Raw genomic sequence first — 18,635 nt, 5'->3', positions numbered from 1 at the left:
CAAGGCTTCAGTCCTCCTGCCTCGGCCAGCCTCCCATTTTGTCCCGTCATTGACATTAGTGGGGTTGTTTGTAGGAGGCTTGTGTCTTTGTGGTGGGATACTTGATCATCACTTCAAGAAAACAAGCTCTGGGCTGTAAAACCGTTCCCAACTGCTTGGACAACCTCCTCCCGACCATCTCGGCGAGAAGAGGTCCTTCTGACCAGGTTGCGGATTGGGCATTGCCGGTTTAGCCACCGCTACCTGCTCTCCGGTGACCCAGCCCCGCAGTGCCCTTGTGGTCATGCATTAACAGTGCGCCATGTTTTATTGTCGTGTCCCCGTTTTAGTCAATCTCGTGTTGTCCTGTCTCTGCCATCTACTTACAGGATATTTTAGCTGATGACGCCCGAGCAGCTGCTCGTGTTCTTCGTTTCATTACTTTGACTGGCTTGTCCAAAGACATCTAACTCCTTCACTTATTTTATCTGCATCTTTGTAAGAACTTTCTGGTGTCCCCCCCCCCCTTGAGTTTTACTAGATTCTATGTGCTCTAACAATTGTGACTGGGCGCTAATGACCTCGGTAGTTGAGCGCCCTTAACCCCCCCCCCCCCCCCAAATAAAAGTCGGAGGATATAAGATGAACATCAGCAAAAGCAAAACGAGGATAATGGAATGTAGTCGAATTAGGTCGGGTGATGCTGAGGGAATTAGATTAGGAAATGAGACACTTACGGTAGTAAAGGAGTTTTGCTATTTGCGGAGCAAAATAACTGATGATGGTCGAAGTAGAGAGGATATAAAATGTAGACTGGCAATGGCAAGGAAAGCGTTTCTGAAGAAGAGAAATTTGTTAACATCGAGTGTAGATTCAAGTGCCAGGAAGTCGTTTCTGAAAGTATTTGCATGGAGTGCAGTCATGTATGGAAGTGAAACATGGACAATAAATAGTGTGGACAGGAAGAGAATAGAAGCTTTCGAAATGTGGTGTTACAGAAGAATGCTGAAGGTTAGATGGGTAGATCACATAACTAATGAGGAGGTATTGAATAGTAGGTTTAATAATGAGTAGGAAAATAGGAATGCGGGTAAGCTACTACAAACAGCATAGTGAACGCATTATTGTGGCCAAGATAGATACGAAGCCCACACCTACTACAGTAGTACAAGTTTATATGACAACTAGCTCTGCAGATGACGAAGAAATTGAAGAAATGTATGATGAAATAAAAGAAATTATTCAGATAGTGAAGGGAGATGAAAATTTAATAGTCATGGGTGACTGGAATTCGGGTGTAGGAAAAAGGGAGAGAAGGAAACGTAATAGGTGGATATGGATTGGGGCTAAGAAATGAAAGAGGAAGCCGCCTGGTAGAATTTTGCACAGAGCACAACTTAATCATAGCTAACACTTGGTTTAAGAATCATGAAAGAAGGTTGTATGCATGGAAGAATCCTGGAGATACTAAACGGTATCAGATAGATTATATAATGGTAAGACAGAGATTTAGGAACCAGGTTTTAAATTGTAAGACATTTCCAGGGGCAGATGTGGACTCTGACCACAATCTATTGATTATGAATTGCAGATTAAAATTGAAGAAACTGCAAAAAGGTGGGCATTTAAGGAGATGGGACCTGGATAAACTGACTAAACCAGAGGTTGTACAGAGTTTCAGGGAGAGCGTAAGGAAACAAATGGCAGGAATGGGGGAAAGAAATACAGTAGAAGAAGAATGGGTAGCTTTGAGGGATGAAGTAGTGAAGGCAGCAGAGGATCAAGTAGGTAAAAAGACGAGGGCTAGTGCAATCCTTGGGTAACACAAGAAATATTGAATTTAATTGATGAAAGGAGAAAATATAAAAATGCAATAAATGAAGCACGCAAAAAGGAATACAAACGTCTCAAAAATGAGATCGACAGGAAATGCAAAATGGCTAAGCAGGGATGGCTAGAGGACAAATGTAAGGATGTAGAGGCTTATCTCACTAGGGGTAAGACAGATACTGCCTACAGGAAAATTAAAGAGACCTTTGGAGACAAGAGAACCACTTGTATGAACATCAAGAGCTCAGATGGAAACCCAGTTCTAAGCAAAGAAGGGAAAGCGGAAAGGTGGAATGAGTATATAGCGGATCTATACAAGGGAGATGTACTTGAGGACAATATTATGGAAATGGAAGAGGATGTAGAGGAAGAAGAAATGGGAGATACGATACTGCGTGAAGAGTTTGACAGAGCACTGAAAGACCTGAGTCGAAACAAGGCCCCCGGAGTAGACAACTTTCAATTGGAACTACTGACGGCATTGGGAGAGCCAGTCCTGACAAAACTCTACCATCTGGTGAGCAAGATGTATGAAACAGGCGAAATACCTCAGACTTCAAGAAGAATATAATAATTCCAATCCCAAAGAAAGCAGGTGTTGACAGATGTGAAAATTACCGAACAATCAGTTTAATAAGCCACAGCTGCAAAATACTAACACGAATTCTTTACAGACGAATGGAAAAACTAGTAGAAGCCGACCTCGGGGAAGATCAGTTTGGATTACGTAGAAATAATGGAACACGTGAGGCTATACTGACCTTACGACTTATCTTAGAAGAAAGATTAAGGAAAGGCAAACCTACGTTTCTAGCATTTGTAGACTTAGAGAAAGCTTTTGACAGTGTTGACTAGAATACTCTCTTTCAAATTCTAAAGGTGGCAGGGGTAAAATACAGAGAGCGAAAGGCTATATACAAATTGTACAGAAACCAGATAGCAGTTATAAAAGTCGAGGGGCATGAAAGGGAAGCAGTGGTTGGGAAGGGAGTAAGACAGGTTTGTAGCCTCTCCCCGATGTTATTCAATCTGTATATTGAGCAAGCAGTAAAGGAAACAAAAGAAAAATTCGGAGTAGGTATTAAAATCCATGGAGAAGAAATAAAAACTTTGAGGTTCGCCGATGACATTGTAATTCTGTCAGAGACAGCAAAGGACTTGGAAGAGAAGTTGAATGGAATGGACAGTGTCTTGAGAGGAGTATATAAGATGAACGTCAACAAAAGCAAAACGAGGATAATGGAATGTAGTCCAATTCAATCAGGTGATGCTGAGGGAATTAGATTAGGAAATGAGACACTTAAAGTAGTAAAGGAGTTTTGCTATTTGGGGAGCAAAATAACTGATGATGGTCGAAGTAGAGAGGGTATAAAATGTAGACTGGCAATGGCAAGGAAAGCGTTTCTGAAGAAGAGCAATTTGTTAACATCGAGTATAGATTTAAGTGTCAGGAAGTCTTTTCTGAAAGTATTTGTATAGAGTGTAGCCGTGTATGGAAGTGAAACATGGACGATAAATACACTCCTGGAAATTGAAATAAGAACACCGTGAATTCATTGTCCCAGGAAGGGGAAACTTTATTGACACATTCCTGGGGTCAGATACATCACATGATCACACTGACAGAACCACAGGCACATAGACACAGGCAACAGAGCATGCACAATGTCGGCACTAGTACAGTGTATATCCACTTTTCGCAGCAATGCAGGCTGCTATTCTCCCATGGAGACGATCGTAGAGATGCTGGATGTAGTCCTGTGGAACGGCTTGCCATGCCATTTCCACCTGGCGCCTCAGTTGGACCAGCGTTCGTGCTGGACGTGCAGACCGCGTGAGACGACGCTTCATCCAGTCCCAAACATGCTCAATGGGGGACAGATCCGGAGATCTTGCTGGCCAGGGTAGTTGACTTACACCTTCTAGAGCACGTTGGGTGGCACGGGATACATGCGGACGTGCATTGTCCTGTTGGAACAGCACGTTCCCTTGCCGGTCTAGGAACGGTAGAACGATGGGTTCGATGACGGTTTGGATGTACCGTGCACTATTCAGTGTCCCCTCGACGATCACCAGTGGTGTACGGCCAGAGTAGGAGATCGCTCCCCACACCATGATGCCGGGTGTTGGCCCTGTGCCTCGGTCGTATGCAGTCCTGATTGTGGCGCTCACCTGCACGGCGCCAAACACGCTTACGACCATCATTGGCACCAAGGCAGAAGCGACTCTCATCGCTGACGACGACACGTCTCCATTCGTCCCTCCATTCACGCCTGTCGCGACACCACTGGAGGCGGGCTACACGATGTTGGGGCGTGAGCGGAAGACGGCCTAACGGTGTGCGGGACCGTAGCCCAGCTTCATGGAGACGCTTGCGAATGGTCTTCGCCGATACCCCAGGAGCAACAGTGTCCCTAATTTGCTGGGAAGTGGCGGTGCGGTCCCCTACGGCACTGCGTAGGATCCTACGGTCTTGGCGTGCATCCGTGCGTCGCTGCGGTCCGGTCCCTGGTCGACGGGCACGTGCACCTTCCGCCGACCACTGGCGACAACATCGATGTACTGTGGAGACATCACGCCCCACGTGTTGAGCAATTCGGCGGTACGTCCACCCGGCCTCCCGCATGCCCACTATACGCCCTCGCTCAAAGTCCGTCAACTGCACATACGGTTCACGTCCACGCTGTCGCGGCATGCTACCAGTGTTAAAGACTGCGATGGAGCTCCGTATGCCACGGCAAACTGGCTGACACTGACGGCGGCGGTGCACAAATGCTGCGCAGCTAGCGCCATTCGACGGCCAACACCGCGGTTCCTGGTGTGTCCGCTGTGCCGTGCGTGTGATCATTGCTTGTACAGCCCTCTCGCAGTGTCCGGAGCAAGTATGGTGGGTCTGACACACCGGTGTCAATGTGTTCTTTTTTCCATTTCCAGGAGTGTAGTTTGGACAAGAAGAGAATAGAAGCTTTCGAAATGTGGTGCTACAGAAGAATGCCGAAGATTAGGTGGGTAGATCATATAACTAATGAGGAAGTATTGAATAGGATTGGGGAGAAGAGAAGTTTGTGGCACAACTTGACGAGAAGAAGGGGCCGGTTGGTAGCACATGTTCTGAGGCATCAAGGGATCACAAATTTAGCATTGGAGGGCAGCGTGGAGGGTACAAATTGTAGAGGGAGGCCAAGAGATCAATACACTAAGTAGATTCAGAAGGATGTAGGGTGCAGTGGGTACAGGGAGATGAAGAACCTTCCACAGGATAGAGTAGCATAGAGAGCTGCATCAAACCAGTCTCAGGACTGAAGACCACAACAACAACAACAACAAAAACAACAACACTGAATAGAATTGGGGAGAAGAGGAGTTTGTGGCACAACTTGAGGAGAAGAAGGGGCCGGTTGGTAGGACATGCTCTGAGGCATCAAGGGATTACAAATTTAGCATTGGAGGGCAGTGTGGAGGGTAAAAATCGTAGAGGGAGACCAAGAGATGAATACACTAAGCAGATGGATGTAGGTTGCAGTAGGTACTGGGAGATGAAACTTGCACAGGACAGTGTAGCATGGAGAGCTGGATCAAACCAGTCTCAGGACTGAAGACCGCAACAACAACAACAACAACAACAACAATAACAATCAGTTGGAGGATGGCATTCACGTATCGTACAGTCGTTACGACGACTCCCATGACCACCAGCAGCGAGCATCGGCCCCGCGCAATGCCACTCCAAAACAGCAGGGAACCCCCGCCTTGCTGCACTCGCTGGACTGTGTGTCAAGGCGTTCAGCCTGACTGCGTTGCCTCCAAACACATCTCCGACCATTGTCTGGTTGAAGTCACATGCGACACTCATCGGTGAAGAGAAAGTGTTGCCAATCCTGAGCGGCCATTCGAAATGTTGTTGGGCCCATCTGTACCGAGCTGCGTGGTGTTATGGTTGCAATGATGGACTTCGCCATGGACGTCGGGAATGAAGTCGCTCGTCATGCAGCCTATTGCGCTCAGTTTTAGTCGTAACACGATGTCCTGTGGCTGCACTAAAAGCATTATTAACATGGTGGCGCTGCTGTCAGGGTTACTCCGAGTCATAATCCGTAACTAGCGCCCATCCAATGCAGTAGTAGTCCTTGGGCGGTCTGAGCGAGGCATGTCATCGACAGTTCCTGTCTGTCTGTATCCCATCTCATGTCCGAGCAACATCGCTTTGGTTCAGTCCGAGACACCTGGACACTTTCCTTTTTGAGAGCCCTTCTTGGCACAAAGTAACAATGCGGACGCGGTTGAATCGCGGTACTGACCGTCTAGGCAGGGTTGAACTACAGACAACACGAGCCGTGTGCCTCCTTCCTGGTGGAATGACTGCAACTGATGGGCTATCGGACCCCCTCCGTCTAATAGGAGCTGCTCATGCACGGTTGTTTACATCTTTGCACGGGGATAGTGACATCTCTGAACAGTCAGAGAGACTGTGTCTGTGATACAACATTCACAGTCAACGTTTATCTTCAGAAGATCTGGGAACCGGGGTGAGGCAAAACTTTTTTTGATGTGTATATATAGACACCTATGAATTTTAAAGTTTGCACCCTGTTTATTATTTCCTCAGCATGCGTTACACTTTCATTTTGAGTTGTACCCATAGATGTGCAGAACTGAATATGTTGTGTGTCTTTAAAATTGAGGGCGAGACCATCCGCAGAAAACGAGTCAATGATACTTTTAAGAAAGCTGATTACTATTTTTTTCTGTTTCTGAAAAATTGCTTGTATCGATTGGAGTACTAGTGTCATCTGCAAAAAGAACTAATTCTATTAGTTATGTGTTAAATAGAGAATCGTTTAGGCCGGTATTACACTATCAAATTTCTTTGTCCAATATCTTTGTCCAATATCTTTGTCAAAGATATTTGATAGTGTAATAGGGACTTTGTCAAATGTCGTCCAATATTTGATCAAATCTAGGACCTCGCTGTATATTTGATCAAAGAAACCGCTTGTCTTCTGTTCACTGGAATGTGACATGTTACCACATGGAGCGCTAGCATCGCTGCAGGGTTCTGTCGTCTGTAGTGTTTTTATAACCATTGCCAGTAAATACAATTGGTGTGTGCCGACAACTACAAAATTAATACACTCCTGGAAATGGAAAAAAGAACACATTGACACCGGTGTGTCAGACCCACCATACTTGCTCCGGACACTGCGAGAGGGCTGTACAAGCAATGATCACACGCACGGCACAGCGGACACACCAGGAACCGCGGTGTTGGCCGTCGAATGGCGCTAGCTGTGCAGCATTTGTGCACCGCCGCCGTCAGTGTCAGCCAGTTTGCCGTGGCATACGGAGCTCCATCGCAGTCTTTAACACTGGTAGCATGCCGCGACAGCGTGGACGTGAACCGTATGTGCAGTTGACGGACTTTGAGCGAGGGCGTATAGTGGGCATGCGGGAGGCCGGGTGGACGTACCGCCGAATTGCTCAACACGTGGGGCGTGAGGTCTCCACAGTACATCGATGTTGTCGCCAGTGGTCGGCGGAAGGTGCACGTGCCCGTCGACCTGGGACCGGACCGCAGCGACGCACGGATGCACGCCAAGACCGTAGGATCCTACGCAGTGCCGTAGGGGACCGCACTGCCACTTCCCAGCAAATTAGGGACACTGTTGCTCCTGGGGTATCGGCGAGGACCATTCGCAACCGTCTCCATGAAGATGGGCTACGGTCCCGCACACCGTTAGGCCGTCTTCCGCTCACGCCCCAACATCGTGCAGCCCGCCTCCAGTGGTGTCGCGACAGGCGTGAATGGAGGGACGAATGGAGACGTGTCGTCTTCAGCGATGAGAGTCGCTTCTGCCTTGGTGCCAATGATGGTCGTATGCGTGTTTGGCGCCGTGCAGGTGAGCGCCACAATCAGGACTGCATACGACCGAGGCACACAGGGCCAACACCCGGCATCATGGTGTGGGGAGCGATCTCCTACACTGGCCGTACACCACTGGTGATCGTCGAGGGGACACTGAATAGTGCACGGTACATCCAAACCGTCATCGAACCCATCGTTCTACCATTCCTAGACTGGCAAGGGAACTTGCTGTTCCAACAGGACAATGCACGTCCGCATGTATCCCGTGCCACCCAACGTGCTCTAGAAGGTGTAAGTCAACTACCCTGGCCAGCAAGATCTCCGGATCTGTCCCCCATTGAGCATGTTTGGGACTGGATGAAGCGTCGTCTCACGCGGTCTGCACGTCCAGCTCGAACGCTGGCCCAACTGAGGCGCCAAGTGGAAATGGCATGGCAAGCCGTTCCACAGGACTACATCCAGCATCTCTACGATCGTCTCCATGGGAGAATAGCAGCCTGCATTGCTGCGAAAGGTGGATATACACTGTACTAGTGCCGACATTGTGCATGCTCTGTTGCCTGTGTCTATGTGCCTGTGGTTCTGTCAGTGTGATCATGTGATGTATCTGACCCCAGGAATGTGTCAATAAAGTCTTCCCTTCCTGGGACAATGAATTCACGGTGTTCTTATTTCAATTTCCAGGAGTGTAGATGTCTGAAGCTGTTGAGGCGCTTTACAACGTGAGGCACCCTGAATACAAAAATAGATTAAGAAGATTGGAGACCTAACCTGACCTGACCTAACCTAACCTAACATAACCCTCTCCTGTAGCAAGGAATCGGAGTGTTATAGTGAGCCTGTCTTCTGAAGATGTAGCAGTTCTTAAGTGAATATTGTGCTTTGTGATATGAGGATACACGTCATTGAGCACATACAGATGTATGCTAAAAATTTCGCCAATGGAGTAGGAGGAGTTGGCCAGTAGTAAGCCTTTCAGGCTCCTTTTAAACTGATCTTTATTTCTAACTAAATTTTTTATGTTTCCTGGCAAATTATTGAAGATGAGTGTTCCTGAGTAGTGGACCCCTTTTTGAACTAAAGTAAGTGCTTTTAAGTCCTTGTGCAGATCATTTTTGTTCCTGGTATTGTATGTATGAACTGAGTTGTTTGTTGGAAAAAGAGATATATTATTTACGACAAATTTCATTAAGAAGTAAATATACTGAGGGGCAGTAGTTAGTACACCCAGTTCTTTGAAGAGGTTTCTGCAGGAGGTCCGTGAATTTACTCCACAAATAATACGTATTACACGCTTTTGGACCTTGAAAACTTTTGTTTGACTTCAAGATTTACCCCAAAATATTATCCCATATGACATTATGGAATGAAAGTAAGCAAGCTTTTTCATTTTTATGTTGCCTATGTCTGCTAACACTCGAATTGCAAATACAGATTTGTTAAGGCCTTTTTGCAGTTCTGTGGTGTGCTCCTCCCAACTGAATTTATTATCAAGTTGTAATCCCAGGACTTTTGAGACTGTCAACCTCGTATGTATGGTTCCATTTTTTCCCCCTACTTCTTTTCCGCATGTGCACACAATGCAATTGGAGTACGTAGAACTGCTGCGGTTAATAACAAGTTGTTGTCAGCCATCTTGAACTTCGACGAAAAATTTGATGACAGTGTAATACCCCTTCTAGCGCTACGTCAAAGATCTTTGTCAAATATATTGGACGGAATATTGGATCACATCTTTGATCAAATCTTTGACAAGAAATTTGATAATGTAATACCGGCCTAACATATACGCGGAACAATAGTGGATCTAAGACTGAGCACTGTGGAATCCCATACGTGATTTCGCCCTAGTCAGAATAATGTCCATGGACTACATTGTTTAAATTACTAAGTACAACTCTCCGCATCCTTTTCGTTAGATATGACATTATCCAACGGTTGGCTATAATATCAATCCCATAAAATTCAGTTTATCTAGGAGTACATAGTGATTTTAACTATCAAATATTTTAGATGAGTCACAGAAAATAGCAACCGGCGCTGTTTTGTTATTTAATGCTCGGAAAATTTGGAGAGCATGTTAATTTCATTCTCAGTGGAAGAACTATTGTAAAATCTAAATTGTAATTTGCTTAGGATATTATCGTTGGTCAGGTGATATATTAATCTGGAATACATCACCTTCTCAAAAAATGTCACCAGAGAAAGAGGTGGGTGGTTATGACATCTCTCTTACAACTTTTCTTAAAGAGGAGTTCAACAACGGCACGTTTCAGTCTCTCTGAAAAAATATCTTGAGCTAGTGATGCATCACATATTAAGACCAGACAGGGTTTATTATATAGTGGCCAAAATTTAATATTTCATTGGAAATAGCATCAAATCCATAGAGGTTTTTGTTTTTGAGGGTATATAAAATGTTCTTAATTTGAGAGGAAGAAGCTGGTGATACGTTCATTTGATTTAATTCTATGAGAGTTGCTTTTTCAACATAATTCCATGATTTTTCTCCTGAACTGTTTGTTTCTATACTTTCTGCTGTATTTAAGAAAAGATTATTAAATATAATTCCTATCTGTGTTTCATCATTTACAGCCTTAAGAAAGGAAAAATAGTAGTAAGATGATCGGATAGCTGTCTGTCTGCTGGTTAACAGTTTTCGAGTGCTAGGGGAGTACGGAAGTATACAGTCTGTCGACTGGGAGCAAGTGCAGCAAAAAATAACACACCCTACCTCTCCATAATAATATGGAAAAATATGGTAACGATTGTTTGGTAGCAGCAGTAACAATGCATTTTCATCCTTTAATTATTTAATGATTTTAATTGTATATCATTTTTCTTACATTCAGTACTTGTGGATTAACTGCTTTACGCATTCGGTATAGGCCACATAAAAACTCTCTGAAGCCAGACAGCTTACTTCCTGAGAAACGGAGAAAAATTTAAGTAGATGACATTGAAAAAAATCTTCTGTTGAAATTTTTGTACTTGTAAATGAAAAGTCTGCAGTAGCAACAAGGCTGCAGGCTACTCAAAGCTGTTCCAACATACCAGCATGCTATTCAAATAATTTTAAATATAAAAAGAATAACTATAATAAGGAAAATAACCTAGCTTGGATTTTTACTGCTTCAGTTTTCATTGAGTAACAAATCATCTCGTTCTCCTAGCTGTCAGTGTCTTACACGAGATTGTCGACATAGGCCTACTAATGAAAAGTCGACAAACTAAGTCATAAGGAGGTTTTTTGTGATACTCAGTAAAGTATGACACTTCCTGCAGTTGGTCGTCATTGGGGAAAGAAGTACCATCCTTGAGGATGACATTGGAAGTACGGACACACGCTCGGTATGAGAGGACTGAGGTACTTACGCCAGGGAATGAGCTCCCTTTCCTTGGCGCACTGCAGAACAAAGGGGTTGGGGTAGGTTAGGCCGTCGGTGCCGCAGATGGGCAGGTAGATGGCCTGGTTGTCCGCCTGGTAGCAGACGGTGCGCGCGTTGTTCGGCATGTGGATGTCGGTCAGCTGGCACGCCCCGTCGTGCGCGATCCGCAGACCTGCAACAGCAATGATGGGACAGACGACAGGTTTAGCAGGCGGCAGTAGTGATGGGACAACCGACTGCTTTTACAGGCAGCGGTAGTGATGGTGAAGTGTATGGTACAAGAAGTAGCAACTGACTCTAAATTATGAAAAGTATGAAGTCATCCACGTGAGTACCAGAAAGTAATCCGCTAAATTTCCGTTACACGACGAATCATACAAATCTAAGGGCTGTAAACTTCTGAATTCTTGTTGTTGTCGTGGTCTTCGGTCGAAAGACTGGTTTGATGCAGCTCTCCGTGCATCCTGTGCAAGCTACTTCATCTCGGTATATCCGTATGAATCTGCTTACTGTATTCATCTCTTGCCCTTACCTCTACGACTTTTACCCTCCAGTACATAACTGCTGATCCCTTCATGCCTCAGAACGTGTCCTACCAACCGGTCCCGTCTTCTAATGAAGCTGTGTCACAAATTCCTCTTCTCTCCAACTCTATTCAGTACCTCCTCGTTAGTTGCGTGATCTACCCTTGTAATCTTCAGCATCTTTCTGTAGCATCACATTTCAAAAGCTTCTGTTCTATTCGTGTCTAAATTGTTTATCGTCCTTGTTTCACTTCGATACATGGCCACACGCAATACAAATACTTTCAGAAAAGATTTCGTAACACTTAAATCTATACTCGATGTTAAGAAATTTCTCTTCTTCAGAAACGCTTCCCTAGCCATCGCCAGTCTACATTTTATATCCTCTCTACTTCGACTATCAGCAGTTATTTTGCTGTCCAAATAGCAAAACACATCTACTACTTTACGTGTCTCATTTCCTAATCTGATTCCCTCAGCATCACCTGATTTAATTCGCTTTTTTATGTTCATCTTATATCCTCCTTTCAAGACACTGTCCATACCGTTCAACTGTTCTTCCAAGTCCTTCGCTGTCTCTGACAGAACTACAATGTCATCGGCAAACCTCAAGGTTTTTATTTTTTCTTCCTGGATTTTAATTCCTAATCCAAATTTTTCTTCTGTTTCCTTTACTGCTTGCTCAATGTACGGATTGAATAACATCGAAGATAGGCTACAACCCTGTCTCACTTCCTTCCCAACCACTGCTTCCCTTTCATACCCCTCGACTCTTATAACTGCCATCTGGTTTCTGTAAAAATTGTAAATAGCCTTTCCCTCCCTGTATTTTACCCCTTCCACCTTCAGAATTCGAAGGAGAGTATTCCAGTCAACACTCTCAAAAGCTTTCTCTAAGTCTACAAATGCTAGAAACGTAGGTTTGCCTTTCCTTAATTATTCTTCTAAGATAAGTCGTAAGGTCAGTATCGCCTCACGTGTCCATGTGTTTCTACGGAATCCAAACTGATCTTCCACGAGATCGGCTTATACCAGTTTTTCCATTCGTCTGTAAAGAATTCGTGTCAGTATTTTTCAAGCATGACTTATTAAACTGATAGCTCGGTAATTTTCACACCTATCAGCACCTGATTTCTTTGGAATTGGAATCATTATATTCTTCTTGAAGTCTGAGGGCGCTGTGACTTGGCAAGACAGCCAAGCCACTATGAGAGGAAGCCGAAAGGCACGCGTTTAAGCTCACGCAGGCTGGCGTGAGGTCTGGAACAGTTAAAGGAGTTGTCTAGTAAAAAAAAGTACGTAGCTTCTGGAATACTTAACTTTAATCCATAACTGGTGAACACCGTTCGTGACGGTACATGCATCACAAGATAAATAGCAAATGATAATGGCGCCTTGCTAGGTCGTAGCAAATGACGTAGCTGAAGGCTATGCTAACTATCGTCTCGGCAAATGAGAGCGTAATTTGTCAGTGAACCATCGCTAGCAAAGTCGGCTGTACAACTGGGGCGAGTGCTAGGAAGTCTCTCTAGACCTGCCGTGTGGCGGCGCTCGGTCTGCAATCACTGATAGTGGCGACACGCGGGTCCGACGTATACTAACGGACCGCGGCCGATTTAAAGGCTACCACCTAGCAAGTGTGGTGTCTGGCGGTGACACCACAGAGGGTATCCCATTTGTCTCATACATCTTGCTTAGAAGATAGAAGAGTTTTGTCATGGCTGGCTCTCCCAAGGTTATCAGTAGTTCTAACGAAATGTTGCCTATTCCCGGAGCCTTGTGTCTACTTAGGTCTTCTAGTGCTCTGTCGAATTCTTCATGCAGCATCAAATCTCCCATCTCATCTTCACCTACGTCCTCTTCTATTTCCATAACATTGCCCTTGTATAGACCCGTTATATACTCCTTCCGCCTGTCTGCTTTCCCTTCTTTACTTACGACTTATTTTCCATCTGAGCTCTTGATAGTTATAGTCTCTTTAATTTTCCTGTAGCTGGCATCCATCTTACACCTAGTGATATATGCTTCTACATCCTTACATTTGCCTCTAGCAATTCCCGTTTAACTATTTTGCACTTCCTGTCGATCCCATATTTGGGGGCCGGCCGGAGTGACCGAGTGGTTCTAGGCGCTACAGTCTGGAACCGCGCGACCGCTACGGTCGCAGGTTCGAATCCTGCCTCGGGCTTGGATGTGTGTGATGTCCTTAGGTTAGTTAGGTTTAAGTAGTTCTAAGTTCTAGGGGACTGATGACCACAGCCGTTAAGTCCCATAGTGCTCAGAGTCATTTGAACCATTTGAATCATATTTGAGACGTTTATATTCCTTTTCGCCTGCTTCATTTACTGCGTTTTTATACTTTCTCCTTTCATCAATGAAATTCAGTATCTGTTGTGTTACCCAAGGATTTCTATTACACCTCGTCTTTTTACCTACTTGAACCTCTGGTGCCTTCACTATTTCATCTCTCAAAGCTACCCATTCTTCTCCTATTGTATTCCTTTCCCCTGTTCTTGTCAGTCTTTCCCTAATGCTGTCTCTCTAAACTCTCTAAAACATCTGGTTCTTTCAGTTTATTCAGGTCCCATCTCCATAAATTCCTGCATTCCTAAAATTCTGGAAGTGCTTACCTCTTCAATGTCTACATATATTCAACGAAAGATAGTGATCGATGCGGCCTGACAGAAGAAGAGTAAATGCTTGCCAAACCAACTCAGGCTGTTTTACGTCTGTGCAAACCAATAGAATGAAGTAACCGAAACATTCCTGCTGACAACTGGTTTACATCTCTAGAACTCATTCGTGAGCTGAGCAAGAGAGGAGTAACATAAGTAGGAACAGTCAGAAAGAACAAACGTGAAATTCTCCAAGAGTTTTTGGCTGATAAAAGTAGGCCATTTGGGTCAGTATTATATGGACTCACTGAGAATACAACACTGGTTTCATTTTTTCCTAAGAGAAATAAGGCAGTAATTCTTGTGGCTTCAATGCATCATTCCATTGAAAATGATACCATAAAAAATAACCCAGAAATTGTTTGTTACTACAATACAACGAAATATGGAGTAGATGTGCTCGACATGAAATGTGCCAATTATTCGTCAAACAGACGTACAAGGCGCTGGCCAATGGCAGTCTCTTACACACTTGTAAACATCAGTTGCGTGAACCGTTTTGTTCTTTATTTGTGCTACAGAGGAAACCCCATGCTAACTCGTCTCAAATTCACCAAAAGTCTGGCCATGGAGCTGATAGAGCCACATCTAAAAAGACGCCTGGCAGTTCAAAATTTACCTAGAAGTATCGAGGAAATGATCCACAAAGTTGTGGGAGATACTTAGCAATCAAGCGAAGGCATGCCAAGTATTAGAATGGACAAAAGGAAGACGTGTATGAAGTGCCCTGCGTCCAACAAGAGGAAAACGGCGCATAAGTGCCTCAAATGTGGTCACCCAGTTTGCTTGGAATGCAGCAGAAAGATGCGTGTTGACTGTGCAAAACATATGTGATTTAATATTTCAGTTCAGTTGATTATTATCTTTTTTTTACATTTTCTACAATATTTTATTTATATTTAGGAATATATTGTCTGGTATAACAGCGATTAAAATCATATGAAATCTGACACTGAATGGCTGCACGTACTTGTGATATTTCGTGTTTATTTTGTATAATTTAAACAACAAATTGTTTATATGAGCTGAAAAGCATTAAATTTACTTGTAACATGAATTAACTGACTATGTACTTGATTTCTGTCAATTTATGTGCAGTTATGTGATATAAAATATTAGGTGGTTTGAGAGACCGCATGTTTCTAGTTATGTACATTTCAGAGATGTTTCGGGTTAAAGGTTAACTAGGGTTGTCAACTTTTCAGAGACAAATAATGCTTTTCTTTCAAGAAAAGGTGAATAACAATTATATTCACAAAAATTTTCTCGAAATGTATATGTTCATAGACATAAATACGAATTTTTCGTACTTCTTGAATTAAATATGGAATTTTGGTTAGTTTTAAAGGCTTAATAATTGGTGCTACATAAAAATTTATGTTTCAATAAATGAATTACATTATACTTAAATTTATTGAAGGTCCCTCTCTTCCCGTTGGTTTGAACCTGTTGTAAGTAGCCTGTTTATGTGTTTGTATGTTGGCAGCGCTGTAGACTGCATTAACATGACTGGCAGCGCTCTGCGCCCTCGCTAAGAGACTCTGTGGTTAGAAGTTATTAGTTAGCAGTGATGGAGGTTAGCAGTGTTAGCGCGAGTGGATGATTTGGACCTGTGTCCTTCATGGAGATTTAGTGTTGACTGGAAATGGATTGTAAAATGATGATTGATATATCCGCTAATGATTGTATAATGGAATTATTGATGACTATATAATTTTTGGGAACTGGATGTCACATGATTAAGGTAAAATCTGTAAAATACATTGTTTGCACAGCAACAAATCTTTCCTTTGCTAACTACATGCCTATTAGTACTTAGAGCCTACAGTAGTTAGAATTCTTTTTATTTAGCTGGCTGAATGGTTGCTATATTTGCTGTAGTTCAGGTCATGAAGATTTTCTTTGAAGTAAGTGACTTATGAAATGTATGGGTTATTGTTAGGATTTCATCTAATTCAGGGCTATTCTTTTGTGATAATTATTTGCAGTCAGACTGCGTTGCGTTTGTATATTGTGGGTAATAAATGAATAGGATAAATTTGAGATGTGTTTGTCAGGGCAGTGTTGAAATGATAAAAATTAAGCAAAGAGACAGTAGGTTCAGTTTCACTAAGAAGTTTCACTCAGTAGCTTAAGAAGGTTAACTAAGCATTCAGCAGTTTAAGTAAAAACGTAGAAGTTTCACCTTCTCAGTTATTTCAGTTTAAGTGAAAACATATTAAAAAGTTTTACTGTCACCGATATTTCTCTTTCGGTAAACTCTGGGGATGACGTGAACAGAAAGCATAAAAGAAACAATTATTTATTTGTTTGGTTACTTAATCACTTGATTTTAAGCACACACTGTTACCTGTCGGAAGCAGTTTTTCCGTGAGGAGTATTTATACATTATTCGTTAGTTCTCTTCGACTTTTTTAAATTAATACACTATCAGAATGTAATTCATACCTGCAGATACTTTACATCGCATTGACTGTATCGGGAGGATCATTATTTTCTCCACATTTGTGTGTTGCGACCTGAAGAAACTACAATCGTCTGGTCACAAATGTGAGTTCTTCGAGTGGATTGGAAGATGGTTCATTTTCAACTACAACAAATGAAATATTAGTTCACTTTGTTACTTGAATCAATAAAAATATTTACTTAATTTGAGACAGTTCTTTCCACAGGAGAGCGTAGATTATTTACGATTGTCATTGACTATGAAAGCATCACTGGATGCATACAAGCACACACTGTTCTCTTGAAGTACAATGTACGGTATTTACAACAGTAAAAGTTCATCTGACTCATTAACAACTAATGATGTTGACCGCTGCAGCTGAGGTATCGAACAGGGGTTGAGCTCTTGCATGCTCGACACTGCACTGACCTCAGCGTCAGGACATTGCTATGGTTACGTCGTTGCGAACTGCATCGAGCTTTCACTAATGTCTGTGGTACTGATTGGTTTTGCCTACTTTGATGTGGCACCGCGATCTCTGGACCGTACCACAATATGATTTATTCCATTCCCACGTCACTGAGCGTCTCGGCAATTTGATCCAAAGTTCATTATTAAGTAAACACCTAGTCGTAAACGTAGAGGTTAAACTGAATCAAAAGCTGGTTACTGGCGCTCAGTAAAAGGCAAATATCGCAGAGACAGTAACAGTGACAACAGGTGATAACGTAGTGTACTCAACAATAATGGTTTAAGAACGCCAAACGCCGCTCAGAAGGGGATGCGCTGGAGATAAGGCGACAATGTCGACTGTTTTCATTAGGTTTCCCCCGCAGACAGATTTCACTCGAAAGAAGTGAATGAATAACAGTACAACCGATACTTAAAACTGCTACCAGCTGAACTATTTTTTTTTATTCATAAAGTTGCGCTCGCAGACTCCTTTCTCTCAAAAGGATGAAAGAATAAAGCAAACTACAAGTGAAATTACAACCCAATGAGTTAATTATTTTGCATCACTGGGCTGCAACACCGTGATCAGGCGACAATCCAACAGCAGAACACTGTCTATATTCCTTCAATGTCTATATGGCCTCAAAGTTCAATCCGTCCTCTGTAGCATCATACAAGGTCACCCAAAAGTCCGTTAATATTTCAAAATTCAATACTTCACGGAATAATGTGGGGAGAGAGGTAAGAATTGACACACATACTTGTAATGACAGGGGGTTTTCTTGAAACCACATAAAGGTGCACAAAATGACTAACAGAAGGCGCTTCATGTCTTCCACACGTGTTGCAATACGGGGTGGAGCGCCGTCCTGCGGAAAAGTCGTGCCTTCCAGCAGATGTTTATCAGCCAGACTAGTAATGATCTCACTCCGTCTGTCACTGCAGTATATTTTATTCACGATTCTCATGCGGTGTCGCTGACGTGTTGCTGTCCAAGCAATCCCATGTCACTTTAGGCACCTGTGTCAGTTTGTACGTCTCTAAGTACATTATTCCTTGAATTACTGCATTTTCAACTGATTTAGGGGAACCCTAGATGTTGATTGAGGTGTCGCTGTCGACCAGATCAGTGTCCCCTTCAACCTGATCAAAATAAATTGTTGATTCTTCGTGCACTCTTGAGGCGTGTCTTAAAGAGTAATCTAAAGTTTAGTTCGTTTAATTGCTCTAAGATGTCAGTTATTGGTTTAATGGTGGACTTATTTACTCATTTTCCGAAAATTATCAACATGAATTACCTAAAAAAGCACCTGAGGGTAAATGTGATATTATCGGATGATTTGTCTGACAATTTCTTGCCACAATAATATAAAGAAGAATAGAAAGAAAAATTGAAAATTTGTGTCTGTGTATCCACAGCATCTAGATACTTTATATCAGAAAACATGGTTCGTTGTAAGCTGTACTGTAAATGTA

At 43.1% G+C, this 18,635-nt stretch overlaps 1 protein-coding gene across 1 annotated transcript in view; it reads right to left on the bottom strand.

Annotated features, from left to right (window-relative positions):
- The window catches only part of LOC124776944 (serine protease inhibitor dipetalogastin-like), a 382,087-nt gene that overhangs the window by 39,099 nt on the left and 324,353 nt on the right, over positions 1-18,635 (bottom strand). Inside the window, exon 6 of the mRNA XM_047252169.1 lies at positions 11,048-11,233. Coding sequence (XP_047108125.1) covers positions 11,048-11,233 — 186 coding nt within the window. The remainder of the gene's footprint in view (positions 1-11,047; positions 11,234-18,635) is intronic.

Source organism: Schistocerca piceifrons, chromosome 1 (genome assembly GCF_021461385.2).
Source record: "Schistocerca piceifrons isolate TAMUIC-IGC-003096 chromosome 1, iqSchPice1.1, whole genome shotgun sequence".
NCBI classification, from domain to species: Eukaryota; Metazoa; Arthropoda; class Insecta; order Orthoptera; family Acrididae; genus Schistocerca; species Schistocerca piceifrons.
The sequence above is the reverse complement of the archived record's forward strand: the minus strand, read 5'-3'. Positions and strand labels throughout refer to the sequence as shown.